The sequence below is a fragment of the Choloepus didactylus genome, chromosome 4 (genome assembly GCF_015220235.1).
Source record: "Choloepus didactylus isolate mChoDid1 chromosome 4, mChoDid1.pri, whole genome shotgun sequence".
NCBI lineage: Eukaryota > Metazoa > Chordata > Mammalia > Pilosa > Megalonychidae > Choloepus > Choloepus didactylus.
In genome coordinates this window covers 93761638-93776793 of record NC_051310.1, presented here as the reverse complement: position 1 = coordinate 93776793, position 15156 = coordinate 93761638, and the positions used below count along the sequence as shown (strand labels likewise).

Here is a 15156-nt window from a genome sequence, read left to right as displayed (position 1 = left end):
GTTTTATTGTTTTATTTCTCAGTAAAGGGTGTCCTTGCAGTGTTGTACATTTTGGCTTATTCAAGCATCTTGTTAGATTTGCATCATCTTTTATTTGTGTTCCTTTTTTCCCCATATCTCCTCTCTTTATTATACTGACTTTTTCTACTCTCCCAAAACTTCAGGGGAAAGCTCAGGCAATTTAAATGACCCAAACAAGGAGGCACTGGCTAAGACAGAAGTATCTCTCACACTGACCAACAAGTTTGATGTGCCTGGAGATGAGAATGCAGAAATGGATGCTCGGACCATCTTACTGAAGTGAGTATTCAAAGCAGGAGGAATGAGGTGAATTTAAATCAAAAGATCCCTTGGCCTTGGTGAATAAGCCCAATTGGTCATACCTGAAATGATCATATTGGCCTTTCAAGCCTGTTGTAGTTTTGTCCACCTCATATGTTATACTTGGTACAGGACTTATCTGCCTTATTTTGCTAATAAGATGCAAAGATGAAATTTAAGTCTTGGAAATTCTAACCTTCCTACCCACTCTGTTGTAAGCTGCATAAATTAGCCTGGAGACCTTGATTACCTTGTGTTAGCAACTGCCCAGTGGGACCTCTGTGAGACGGTGTTTGTATTGGTGTCCACTTGAGAAGCAGTAGAACACCTTGTAATGTTTAAATTCTTCCCTCCTCTGGTTTTAGCACAAAACGTTTAATTGTGGATGTCATCCGGTTCCAGCCAGGAGAGACCTTGACTGAAATCCTAGAAACACCAGCCACCAGTGAACAGGTAGAATTTGGGGTTTAACATATACCTTAGTAAGGTGGATAGGTGCTCCTGTGAGAGATGCATGCCGGGTTTGAAGAGTGGGGGACACAATTAAAATGAAGTGGTAACCTGTGGGTGGGTATGGGTATAACTAGAGGCTGATGGTGGTGGATAGGGCTTGTCTGAGAAAGTTGTTGGTTCCAGATTCAGAGGGAGATGTTCTTAGGGCAAGGAGATCACTGGCACTTCCATGCAATGTGTGTGCTTTTTAATTTAATCTGGGGCAAAATCAACTATGTCATCCAGTATTTATTGGATGGTATATGGTTAGAATTTTGCTAAGTGCCTTAATAGATAGAAAAAAGTACAGACTGTGGTTCCTAAACTTGATGAAATCATGATCTAGTTGGGGTAATATACACATATACCTGAAATAGTTAGAAAACCATTAAAAATGAGTTATAGTATTGGCTATAAAAACAATAGAAGTTCAGGAAAGAGACCAATAAGGAACAATGTCATCAGAAAGGCTTCATAAAGGAAGTGAAACTTGAGCCAGACTTAGCTAAAGGATAGATAGGATTTGGGGGGCATATAAGACGAGAGAGGACATTCTAGGCAGGATTGTCCATGTGAACAAAGGTTCAGAGGAGAGGGGGAGCTTGATGAGACCAGACCTATGTGTCTAGAATGAAGATGTTGATGAAAGTGAGTAATGAAATAGCTGAGGCCAAATTATGCAGGGCCCAAAAGATAGACAGGAATTTGGCACCAGAGATACAGGGACAGAAGAGCCTTTGTAAGCTTTGGGACCATTTTATGTTGGTTAATTCAGCAGCGCTCTCAGAGCAGATGATGGCTGAGTCATCTAGGTGTGTGATGAGGTCTGAGAGCCAGCTGGGTGGGGGGTGGCGTGGTAGTGGGAAGGGATGAACACGTCACTTCTTATATAAGAGCTTCACGAACAAGACCCCTGTTTCACATTTGTAAATGAGAAAATGTGGTCAAATCATTTGTTTTCTAACATTGAACATGGGAATCTTTTTCATTAAATAACAACTTACTTTGAAGCCCGATATATAAAGCAAGTGAAATAGGTGCTGGATTTGGGCACTTGGAATCCAGTCCTCTAGGTCTCTGGTACCTCTGGGAAACACTAAAGGCCATACTGTTTGAAAACCCCTGTTTTAGATGAATTCTCCACTTTTAGATGCTATGATTGATTACTCATTAAATGTGTGTAAGGGGCAAGAAAAGAGGCATCACCAACCACTGTAATTTGTTTACCCCAAAAGAAGTTTGAAGTAGGGAAGGAAGAACCAGTCTTTACTGAGCACTTATTATATGTTTGGTACTTCTACCTATCTTCTTTCATTGAATCCTTACAACATTCCTGAGGTATTTCATTTCCATTTTACAGATGTGGAAACTAAGATTATTTATTAAACTAAGGTTAAGTAACTTGCCCAAGGAAGGATAGCAGAGTCAAGAGAAGGTCTTTCTTTTTAAGATACTGGCATTTGCAGCACATTAGAAAACAGAGGGAAGGCTTGCGCATGATTCAGCCAGAATGAGGTGGCAAAAAGCATTAGCAAGAATTTACTGAGCAGTGATGTTGTTGCATCGGTGTAATTACAACATTCAGTGAGCCATGTTTCAAATAAAATTTAATGGCTTTTTGTCCCAAAATCTGATAAGAAAAAATTGGAAGATTTTGTAGCCAGAGGAGTCCAGTCTCCCAACTGTGTCTGAGAGTCCAGGGAAGGCCTCCAGAAAAGAAGCCCTGAGAAGCCAAGTGATTTCAGAGATGGAATCTCTCATAGATGAAAAGGGATCTGCCGTATGCAATCCTCGGTCAGCCAGTAGGAGGAAGGTTTGTTCTCCTTGGTTTCCAGAGAGGAGTTTGAGAACTATATAAATTCAAGTGTGGACATCTGTATAGGTTTAGGATTAGGGTGGTGAACTTGCCAAGAACTTCTTTTTCTCATTTGTAGGAAGCAGAACATCAGAGGGCCATGCAGAGACGTGCCATTCGTGACGCAAAAACTCCAGACAAGATGAAAAAGTCAAAATCTGTAAAGGAGGACAATAACCTCACTCTTCAGGAGAAGAAGGAGAAGATCCAGTCAGGCTTAAAGAAGCTGACAGAGCTTGGGACTGTGGACCCAAAGAACAGATACCAGGAACTGATCAACGACATTGCCAGGGTATTGCATTTGGGGCGTAGCGATGGCCTGGCCTGAAGTAAAGCTGTCCTAGGGGCTTGTAAAAGAGGGAGTAGCTGTTCAGATAACAACAGACTTCATTCATTTCATGGAAGATCAGTGTCCTCTCCTCTGAGGAACTGTTTCTGACTCTTCAACGTGAGGCTGCACTCCCCGAGATGGCTTATTCCACTGCCCACCCTGATTAAATTGTTTTGTTATTAAATTTGTCCCTTTGACCTTAAAGAGTTCTTCCAGATCTTTTTAATGATTACTCTAAAATGTAAATTCACATCAGGTTGATCATCAGATCCTTGATTTGTGTGAATCTTCTCTAGTGAGGGTGCTGAGGGATTGGGAGCTGAGGCGTGCATGTGCCCATCCAGGAACTCGATAACCAATGTATTAAAACTCGTTTTCCCTCTCCTGACAAGACACTTAAGGGGTGTAACCCAGCTTGGCAAGTAAATTCTAAGAATATGATCTATAAAAGTATCATGTTTCCCCAGCTCTAGAAGATACAAGTGGGAAAAAATTAATTTCTGGATATAAATTGTTGACTATTCCGAATGTTTGGTCATGTTCAAGGCTGAGTTAAGCCTTGCTGAGTTCAAGTGTCAAATGAAAATGATTCAGGAAGCACATAATATCTATCATTTCCCTAATTTTAATAATTTTGTCTCAGGATATTCGGAATCAGCGGAGATACCGACAGAGGAGAAAGGCTGAACTGGTGAAATTGCAACAAACTTATGCTGCTCTGAACTCTAAGGCCACATTTTATGGGGAGCAGGTGGATTACTATAAGAGCTATATCAAAACCTGCTTAGATAATTTAGCCAGCAAGGGCAAGTGAGTATTTTTTTTTTTTTTTTCTTAAGAATTATTATCAGGGAGAAGAATTAGACTGGGAAAAAGAAGCAGAGACAACTGAGGTGACACTGGGAATTTTTACCTAAAAAATACTTGATCTATTTATGGATTAGTTTCTTCTTGTTTCCAATAGTTTATAATTGCTTAGTTCCATTTGTTAGCTTATGATATAAATAATGTGTGGGAGATTTCAAGGATGGTTCTTTGTAAGCATCTTTTGTTCCAAAATATGTCTCTTGGTACTAGAAATTATAGAGTCGTGAAAGGAGGTCATCTCATGGTCCTAAACCTGCATGCGCCTCAAAATCACTTCAGGAATATTACAAACATTTAGATTCCCAGGCCCCTCGATATTCCTCCTCAGGGTAGGACCCAGTCTCTGACCATCCATCATGCCCACTATGGGGACAGAAACTGGAAAACCCAGAGAGGTGAAGTGATAAGTTCACCTCTGCTTGTGGGGTTAATCTAATTTTCTCTCCTAACTTTTAATTTTAAAACCTCAGAAAGGTTGAATGAGTAGAATAATAAATACTCATATGCCCTTTACCTGTTTTTAACATTTTCCCACTTTTGTGTCCTTTCTCTCTCTGATTTGTTCACTCTCACACATGTACTTTCTTTCTTTCCCTCTCCCTCCCTGGAAGAAGGGAGTGGGGCTGGGCTGATATAAAGGGATGCAAAACATCTCTTCTTGTAACCCAGTTTGCAGAGCTGGCTCCTGTGTCCTTTTGACATGTTCCCATCATTCTTTGAGCATTTCCTTATTTTCTGGCACAAGATGTTTTACAGTTCAACTTATAATTTCCCTTACCCAGTGCTGGAATTAGCTATTTCTTCCAGGATCCCTGGTTCCTTCAGTAAAGAATGGTATTTAGAAACTGAGATCTAGGCACTGGGTGCTCATTGGTACAGAATCCATTGCTTCCTGGCCTTCTAAGCAGACAGCTATGTTCTCTCTCTTTTTTAATAGCTCCATAGTATTCCATCATAAAGAGAGATAGAATGATTTATTTAATCAGTTCTCCATTGATTTACATTAAAATTGTTTCCAATTTGTTATAATAAAAAATGTGGCAGTAAGTAACCTCTTATATATATCAGTTTGCAAATATAGGCATATTTCTGAAGATAAATTCCTAGAAATGGAATTATTGGGTCAAAAGTTTTGTGCATTGTAACTTTTTTTAAATAATTAAATTTGGTTTTATTGAGATAATATTCACATATCATACAATCATCCATGGTATACAGTCAGCTTTTCACAGCACCATCATATAGTTGTGCATTCATCACCCCAATCTATTTTTGAACATTTTCCTTAAACCAGAAAGAATAAGAATAAAAAATAAAAGTGAAAAAGAACACCCAAATCATCCCCCCCATCCCACCCTATTTTTCATTTAGTTTTTGTCCCCATTTTTCTACTCATCCATCCATACACTGGATAAAGGGAGTGCGATCCACCAGGTTTTCACTATCACACTGTCACCCCTTGTAAGCTACATTGTTATACAATCATCTTCAAGAGTCAAGACTACTGGATTGGAGTTTGGTAGTTTCGGGTATTTACTTCTAGCTATTCCAATACATTAAAACCTAAAAAGGGTTATCTACATAGTGCGTAAGAATGTCCACCAGAGTGACCTCTCGACTCCATTTGGAATCTCTCAGCCACTGAAACTTTATTTCGTTTCATTTCGCATCCTCCTTTTGGTCAAGATGTTCTCAATCCCATAATGCTGGGTGCAGGCTCATCCCTGGGAGTCATATCCTGCGTTGCCAGGGAGATTTACACCCCTGGGAGTCAGGTCCCATGTAGCGGGGAAGGCAGTGAATTCACCTGCTGAGTTGGCTTAGTTAGAGAGAGAGGGCCACATCTGAGCAACAAAGAGGCACTCAGGGGGAAACTCTTAGGCACAATTATAAACAGGTTTAGCCTCTCCTTTTGTGCATTGTAATTTTGATAATATTTTCAATTGCCTTCCATAGGGATTATTCCTATTTACATTCCCACCAGCAGTGATGATGTGATGGCTCCTTTGGGAATCCCAGGTCACTGGTTCTCATTCATTTCTGTTCTGTCCTTTGTTACCTTTTCTTATCACTTTTTGCCTTGTCTCAGCTTACTAACGTGTTTCTTTTTCCTTGTTCCCATTCCTCTGTAATTGCTATTCTAGATTAAGTTTTCTAAAAATTATTTACTCGAAGAGTTTTAATTTTTCTCCTCATAACTAAGGGGCTTAAAGCGACTCCTTAAACCCTGGGATTCAGTACAATTCCCTCAGCCTGGCATTACAAGCCCTCAGACTTATTTGTGTGTAATGTGCTTAGGTTCTGAGAGGGACACAGAAGGATTAAGACATTGTGAAATTGAGGAAGTGTTTTCAAATATAAATTAAATTAAAGACAAGGCAATTTGGTATGTTTCCCCTCTGTTGCAAGAGATATTGCTTAGGATAGTCCTAACATTTATTTGCCTTTTTAGAATTGTATGTTACTTAAGCTTATGTATGGGGCATTTATTTCCTGGCCTCATATCCTTGGATTACCAGATAGTCACTTATAGAAAGTGACATGCTGTCATTTTTATAGGGTCTCCAAAAAGCCTAAGGAAATGAAAGGAAAGAAAAGCAAAAAAATTTCCCTGAAATATACGGCAGCAAGACTACATGAAAAAGGAGTTCTTCTGGAAATTGAAGACCTGCAAGTGAATCAGTGAGTATTTACTTTTTTACTTTATTTTTTGATTTTTTTTTCCTAGCATAGGCTATATTAGGGACATTACCCTATTGGTTTTTTTTTTTCCCCAACGATTGCAATTATTATACTGTCATCTTGTTGCCTTTATTTCTCTTTTCTGGATGCCAGTTTTATATTTCATATATATATATATATATCTTTATGTGCAGAATTAGGCTTCATAGTCAAAGCTAATTTGTCTGTCATGAAAGGGGAAGTATTTTTTGCTGCTCCTTGTTTGTGTGAGATTCATCTTAATTCTTCCTCTTTTAAGCATGAAACCGCTCCTTCCATTTCTTCTGTGCCTGAACCAAGAATTGATAACAATAAGAGGATGTTTATCCTATGAACCGAGATTACCCTTATTTTTCTTTCCTTGGAAGAGCCAGCTTGCTTTGCACATGACTATCCCGCAGGCCCTGCCCAGCTCTCATTAACATTCAGTGAGCACCTACTTCTGCTCTTGTGTCTGTTAAAAAAATACCTTGTTTATAAGAAATTTTAAGATTTTTCTGATCCTAAAATAATATATATTCATTATTGAACTTTGAAAATATGGTAAAGAATAAAGAAAAAGGAAAAACACCTATAATCCCAAAAGGCATAGATAACCCTCAAATTATTTTGGTATATTTTCTTCTGTGTTCCTATTTAGAAAAAGATTATCTATCCACCCACTTACCTACTTACTTATCCACCTACTTATTATTTTTTAACATCAATTGGGGTATACTACTTATAGTCATGTATCCAACTCTTTATCATAACATTATATTGTTAGCATTTTCCACATTCTTTGAAAACATCCTTTTAATTGCTACATAATATTCCATACTCTATAGTTATAATTTATTTAACCATTCTCTGTTGTAGAACATTTAAGTTGATTTTACTTTATATATTATTAAACATAATGCTATGATAACACTTTTATATGTAAATCTCTGATCCTGTTTTTTTTTAATGATAGATGCCCAGAAATGGAATATCTGTTTAGAGAGTATAAAAAAATTTAAAACTCTTATATATATTACCAAAATATTTCCCAGTAGTATCTGCAGTGTGTATGAAAGTGCTTATCTAGTTCTTTACCATCATTGAATATTAAAATAATTTTTGATGGTTTTCAGTTCAATCATTTAAAAAACCAGTATTTCATTTTTAAAATTTGCATTTAAAATATTCTGGTTGAGGTTTATGATTTTTCTTTTAAACATGTTTATTGTCTGTATGTCTATATTTTCTCTTGTCTATCTTGTCATTTGTCCATTTTTCAATTGGGGACCTTGGTATTCTTTCCTTCCACTCCCTTCTCTTCTCCTTTCCCCTCCCCCTTTCCCCTTTCTCTTTTCCTTTCCTCTCTCCTCTCCCCTCCTCTTTCCTCTTTTCTTTTTTCTTTCTTAGTTGAGCACTTTATGGATTTTTGAAATCTGTTTCATAATATTATCTCTTCCTCTTTTTTTGGTCATTTTTTTCTATTATGTTCAGGTGCCTCCCTCTATTAGGCTCTCTTACTTCTCTTAATTTGTGGTACTATGGGCTTAGAAACCAAATAACCAGCCAAACTTGTTAAAATAAAACCATTTATCCTGTAAAATAAATATCTTTTAAGGAATAACCTGTGAGGATCTCCTTTTGAGTAAAATGAATGCACTTTAGTGCACGGATTTTGTGACCTCTCTCTTAGCTTCTCAGCAATCTATGTTTGCATCCTTCATGGTGCTCAGCTGTTTCAGATGGGTAACGTTGCTTCATAGCTGAGTCCTGGAAATCTGGGGTGATAAACTTTGATCATCTGGGTAACAGCATGTTCCCCCCTTTTCAGGTGCCATAAAATTTCCTGGCATGTAACATGTTGAGAATGAATGATATGTTAAATATTTTCAATAATGGCAATTTATCTGTGGTGGTATTTAGATAATGCATTTATATTATCTCTTAGCACTTTTTGTACTGATGCCCTTTATTTACTTCTCGCAATCTTCAAATGTGCCTGCTTGCAAGCATACACACACAGGCACACCCCTCTCTTCCCTTCTTCCAGCCCAGTTTCCCCAGGAGTCTCCTTTTTTCATTACGTTTCAGCAGTGGCCACTTGGAAGGCTAAGAGGATCTCTGAAATCGCCATTTGTGGCATTCTTCAGTTGTTCCTCTTTCAGTAGAATGCAAGGGCTATGAGGAGAGGTTGTTGATCCTCTGTCCCAAAGTGTGTGTTACTTAGGAGTAGCAATCCCAAGCTGACTCACCTACAGAAGTTACTTTGAACCTGTATTTTCTATGCCTTTCTGCCTTTGAAAACTTTGTTCATCTTCTTTCACTATTTCATAGAGTATTTTTATATGGGAACATAAAAAACATCCCCTATGATCATTTGTTATGTTTCAACAGGTTTAAAAACGTTATCTTTGAAATCAGTCCAACAGAAGAAGTTGGAGACTTTGAAGTGAAGGCCAAATTCATGGGAGTTCAAATGGAGACTTTTATGTTACACTATCAGGTAGGTGTGCCTCAGGTGGGACCTGAAAGCTCTCTATGTAAGGTTAGTTGTGTTCTTGTCAAGGTCAGAGAAATACGTAAAAGGGAACCCACTTGGAAAAGCTATGCAGGTTCAAGAGTGAGCTAAACTCCACATGGGGGGAAAGAGGTGGAAGATTTCAGTTGATCAGTGCACTCTGGAGAGCTTTTGCAGATGTGTAAATCTTCAAAAAGCATTTATGTGAAGCTACCACTTAGTATTGCCACTAAATTGAGCTGATAACTTTGGACTTGAACAAAATACTTAAGTACAAGTCTTGACAGTATAAAATTCTAAGCCTACTAAGGAGCTTGAAACCCTGTTTTTTTTGTGGGTTTAAAAAAAATTTTGATATAGGTACTTAAAGTAAATTGTGTAAATTGCATCTTTGTAGCTTGAATCCCATTTTAAATTCAGCAAGAATTCAATAGTGAATCATTTTGTAGCATAGTTATCTTAATTATCTCTAATTTTGTTTTTAAATACTGCTAATTTTTACACATTAAAAAATATCAGGACATTGAAAGTACTCCTAGGTAATCTTTGGCCTCTTTTTTCTTTAAATTCAATTTTATTGAGATATATTCACATACCATACAATCATCCAAAGTGTACAGTTGTTCACAGTACCATCATATAGTTGTGCATTCATCATCCCAATCTATTTTTTGAACATTTTCCTGGTACCAGAAAAAAGTGAAAATAAGAATAAAAAAATAAAAGTAAAGAAGAGAACCCAAATCACCCCCCACCCTATTTTTGACTTAGTTTTTTGTCCCCATTTTTCTACTCATCCATCCATACACTGGATAAAGGGAGTGTGAACCACAAGGCTTTCACAATCACACTGTCACCTCTTGTAAGCTACACTGAATCTTTAGCCTCTTTTAGTTTTGTGTATATTGTGCTTTGCAGTCTGTTCCTACCTCATTCCTTGCACAACTTCACACAGCCACGGTCACAGATGGGGCAGGTGCCTTTCTCAGAACATGCATTTGTGCTTTTGGCTGTGCACTTCCAGAACTCTGAATTGTGGCCTCCCTTCTTCTCCACCCTTCTCTGTTCTCCTGTTATTTATTGAGTACTTGAGCATGTTACTATCTCTAATGCTTCCTCTGCTAGTCAAGCCACCACTGGTGGATTCCTCTTTGCTTCTGTAGCTCACAGATCCTTCCTTTCTTTCCACTGGGCTTCACATTATAGTGAAACTATATGTTGGCCTATTCCCCTACCACCCCATCCCCACCCCCAAATTTTGAACTCCAAGGACAGGTAATATGTCTTAGTCATCTTTGTTTCCTTCTCAGAGACTACTAGACCCTCAAAATGATGGCTTTGTGGTACACATGGTAACTAAAGTACTTACACAAAAGATCCTGTTATTCCTTCAGTTTCACTAAATTCTTTTTGGCCAACCAGTCTGCATAAGGTTTTTTATTCATTCATGCATGTGTTCCTTAAATATGGAGTAATTGCCAGGTATGAGTTATTGTGTAAGGCTCAAGTGAAGCACCGGGCCCCGCCCTCATGGAGCTGCTTTGATTTTTCCAAAAGATTGATTGCGTTCCTTCAAGCCCTTTGATTCCTGCTTTTTTGTCACCACTCTTGAAAGTTTAGGGGTGAGACCACTCAGATTTCTTAAACTTGTTCTGGATAGAGGAGGGTAGTGGGAAAAGCAGGAGCTTTGCAGGCAGATCTGGATTCACCACATCCAACTTTGCATTCTTGGGTGAGTCATGTAATATCTCTGGGCTTCGGTAGCTTCATCTTTAAAATAGGGATAATCATAACTTGAAGGATTTTTGTGAGGACTTTAAAAGATAGTATATAATGTGCTTATAGAATGTCAAGTACATGCTAGGCACCCAATAAAAGTTTAGTTTTCTCTTTTCCCTTGCTTTCAGAATATAAAAGCTTTCTCAATAGAAATAAGGAATTCAGTAGATATTGTTAGGACAGGATCACTGGCCTTGTCTCCTTTTTAATAAGCAGTATATTTCATCATGGATTGAAAAGGTTTCACCTCCAGATTTATTAAAACTGGTGACCCATCACTTAGATAAAATGGGAAAATATAATTTCTGAAATAAAAGTTTAGATGTATATGATAACAGAAAATGGTTTTTCTTTCCATGTTTGGTGTATTTTGATATGAGAAACTTGACTTCTTAATCCCACATTAACACAGAAAATTCCACTGACTATCGTGCCCTATTCCTCAAGCTCTGGGGTGGCTGTGCAGTGGGCAGGTCCACAGTTGGGGACTTTTTACTCATCCCTTTCACATTGGGCACGTAGGCATACCTCCTTGATTCTGGAACCCACCCTACAGTGTGTCCTTTTCTTTTGCTACAGCTTTGATTAACTGTCAAAATGTTCTTTTGAACAGGACCTGCTGCAGCTACAGTATGAAGGAGTTGCAGTCATGAAATTATTTGATAGAGCTAAAGTAAATGTCAACCTCCTGATCTTCCTTCTCAACAAAAAGTTCTACGGGAAGTAATTGATCATTTGCTGCCAGCCCAAAAGTATGGAGGAAAGAAGTGAATCACAGCTGTCTTTCTGGGGTCCCTCTTACCCTTTGGAAACAAAGACCCAGCCCAGGACCATGCCTCAATCTGATACACACTCCCAGCACCACATTTTTAATTCCTCCTGCTCTTGTGGGGCATTTGTTATGCTTTTGATAGTGAAACTGTATCTTAGGCTTAATCTGAACCTTCTGGTTCCTCTGTTTTCCTCTGTCACTTAAGGAAAGAGTGGAAAGTCCACAGAATCGTTCTATGTTGTCAGTCTTAGAGGTTGCATTATTATATTGTGAGCTTAGGTGTTTCTTTTAATTAGCAATAGGGATGGTGGGATTTGAATTCTTGTTATTTAGAAGTGGAACCTGTCAGTACCAGTAACATACATACATTTAAGACACAATTAAAATGTCAGATTAATTATGGTTATTAGGTTGTCATTTAAAAGGAACGCTCCTTTACATCCCTGTCCCATCGGTAAAATTGAAAGATTGGTGGTGGTGGTGGGGGGGTCATTGTTTCTCTTCCATTGTGTGTTCCTTTTTGGTCAGGAACTAATGGAAGTATTCAGAAGAAACATTTCTAGAAAGAAACAAGATATTGTTTTTAAATTTCACCATCAAATTTGGGCAATTCTGTGAACTCCTTGGCCAGTGGATAGGGGTGTCTCCATTGATAACATTCTGCTGTCTGGGTAAAGTCAGACTTGGCTGAGGGCCCATCTTGGTGACCTACTTGTTTGTGTTGGTGCAAAATTCTCACTAGTTTCAGAGACCGACCACTCCATCCCTACAGCAAAGGAAAGGGTTTGCTCTAGTGTAGAACACAACTGTTTTCAAAACTGTTTTATATCTTAAAAGTGCCTTATTAAAGTGTAGAGTTCTTAAAATATGGGTGATAGGAATTTAAAGATTTATATAATGCTTTAATACTTTTAGAAAACTGTAAGAAAAGGATTTTTTTTAATGGGCTTATCTGTATATCTGAACTCTTAAGATTTTCTTATAGCTAAACACTAGGATTTATCTTCAGAGTTGCAAAGAGATAATCCTGCCTTAAATAGTCTAAAACAAAAACATACAAAACCAGCCAACCCATGTTACACTTGATATTAAAATGATTTTTTCCCATTTCTTTCACCTCTTTTCTCTTGCTGCCCATTTTGTGCCTCTGTGTTATAAACCTAGTTTTCTGGCTTTAGTCAAAAACAATTCAAATTTTAAACATTGAATTTAGGAAGCTTTTGTTCTTGAGCAAAGTCATACACTTAAAAAAAAAATCTATTTAACCAGGAGAATATATTGAAATCATGCTACTGAGCCTCCATTTTCTGTTTTGGTTCAGTATTCTTTTATCATAAAACATGAAACTTAACATAAATAAAATAACATTTAAAAATTTACTGATGTATATTTAAAGCCAATAAATTGTTTTAATTAATAGCATATTATGTGGTGTGTCCCAGTCACAAATGTAAATATTGGAGAAGTATTTTTCATGATAGACTGTTTATGCAATCAGGTCCATGGGTGCAGATTAAGTTATATGTGTGCTTTATGCACTCCAGGCAATCCACAGGAAGTGATCTGGGAGTGCAGTTGAGCTCTGAAAACCAAGGAAGAGGTGAGGTGAGGAGTGCCATATAAGGATTCTCCACTATCCTAACCTTGTTTTTCTTGTATTTTGGAAGACTATTTTTTTATTAAACATTTTTCTCAGACTAAAACAAAAAAGCTTTTATAGCTATCATCATCTCAAAAACTGGGATCAACTAAAAGTGTCAACCCTTTTTCTTCCCAAATGCTTGTTGGGCCTTAAGGCCACCTCCAAGACAGACAATATGAGCAAAATTAACAACTCCTTTAATAAAATACGATGTTTCAATAATTTGTAAGAGTTATAGTTCCCTTAGCACAATTTCTAATGCAATATAGAGTAATATGTACTTCAAAAGATTTTGATAAATATATAGAATTATGGTTTTAATAGCATAGATAATGCTCAAACTCTCAAGTAGTGGCATTGATACCATGTAGCCCTTAATATTTTTATTTATTAGCTGCAGCATTCTCTTGTCTCATCTGTCTCCTTCTTTGACCTTCTTTCAACCAGCTATCATGACATTTACCATGGATTTACTTCCTCCCACGAATTTGGACTGCTCATCAGATTGTTGCTACACACAATTGCCTTTGTATCTCTGTATGAAATAAAAGGTCATTTGTTCATGTTTGTTTATTTTTCTCAGTTTCATTGGTAGCAGTTCCTTCCAAACAGAGTGTTGATTTAGTAATTGAAAACCACAACAGAAAACAACCCCTTCTTTAATAGTCTTTTGAAGGAGCAAATGCAAACCAGCTATCAAATCACTGAGTATATCAAAGCAATTTTTAAGATGTGTTTAGCCTTTTAAAATTTAATATGCTTAAAGAAGCTCCAACTTAAAAAGAAGTGTGTGTGGGAACAAATATAATGCCACTTAATTCTGATTTGCCAATGGCTGAAAGGTTAAAATTGCATCAGTGTTAACATTTTACAAGTAGTAGTACACTGATGTTGAGCAGAATGCACATGTAGGATGCCTCTCAGTGGGCTTATATTCCGGATTACATGCGAATCAGCAGAAAAGACAAGGGGAATTTGGATATGGAAAAGCTAAACAGGAAAAAAAAAAGTGGCTTCCCCAACAGAGGGCTATATATAGGCATGCTGTTACGTTAATAAACTGTGGCAAGACTATAGTTGAAAGTTTCAATATGAAATAAGGAAAACAAAAAACAGTAGCTATAAGTGAAAAACTGGAGTGATAATTTGTGTGAGGGTCTGGGGATGACCTTCTGAGGAAGAATGATGTGATAAGAACAAAGGCTTTGGGGTAGCACGTGGCTGTTGTCTGCTGTTCCTTTGCTCCTGGGTTCTAGTTTCAAGATGGCTTTCTCCAAAATGTCTCTGGCTTGTGTCTGTCTGAGATTCTCTCTCACAGCTCCTGTGCATTCTTGCTTGTTCTCCCAGGGCATTTCTCTCTAGGCGTCTTGGAGTCCTCTTTTAGCTTCTCCAGGGCAAACTGGGCTTCATCTCTTAGTTTAGCATCTCTAAACATCTTTCTTTCTGCATCTCCAAGCGTCTGGGTCTGTGTTGGCTGTTAGCTTCTCCCAGGGGCAAACTCTGGGGAACATACCTTAGCTTCTCTCCAAAATGTCTCTCTCAGCTTCTCTGAACTCTTTTTCTCTGTGAGATCTCTTAAAGGTCTCCAGTAAACTAATTAAGACCCACCCTAAATGGGTGAGTTCACACCTCCATGGAAATAATTTAATCAAAGATCTCACCCACAGTTGAGTGGGTCGCATCTCCATGGAAACATTCAATCAAAAGTTCCCACACCACGAGATTGGATTAGAAGATCTTGGCTCTTCTAGGGTCTATAACAGCTTCAAACCAGCACAAACTCATATTTTGATTCCACTTCCATTACAGAGTTTTATCTTAATATATTTTTAAGCATGTCTTATCATCCTGTCATTCTTTGTAACAAAAATAAGTATAT

General features: G+C 37.7%; 1 protein-coding gene across 1 annotated transcript in view; it reads left to right on the top strand.

Moving 5' to 3' along the window:
* IQGAP1 (IQ motif containing GTPase activating protein 1) overlaps window positions 1–13840 on the top strand; it is a 111794-nt gene extending 97954 nt beyond the window's left edge. The window contains exons 32-38 of the mRNA XM_037833110.1: window positions 165–300; window positions 687–774; window positions 2748–2960; window positions 3643–3809; window positions 6426–6548; window positions 8961–9069; window positions 11477–13840. Coding sequence (XP_037689038.1) covers window positions 165–300; window positions 687–774; window positions 2748–2960; window positions 3643–3809; window positions 6426–6548; window positions 8961–9069; window positions 11477–11590 — 950 coding nt within the window. The 3' untranslated portion in view covers window positions 11591–13840. The remainder of the gene's footprint in view (window positions 1–164; window positions 301–686; window positions 775–2747; window positions 2961–3642; window positions 3810–6425; window positions 6549–8960; window positions 9070–11476) is intronic.
* The last annotated feature ends 1316 nt before the right edge of the window (window positions 13841–15156 follow it).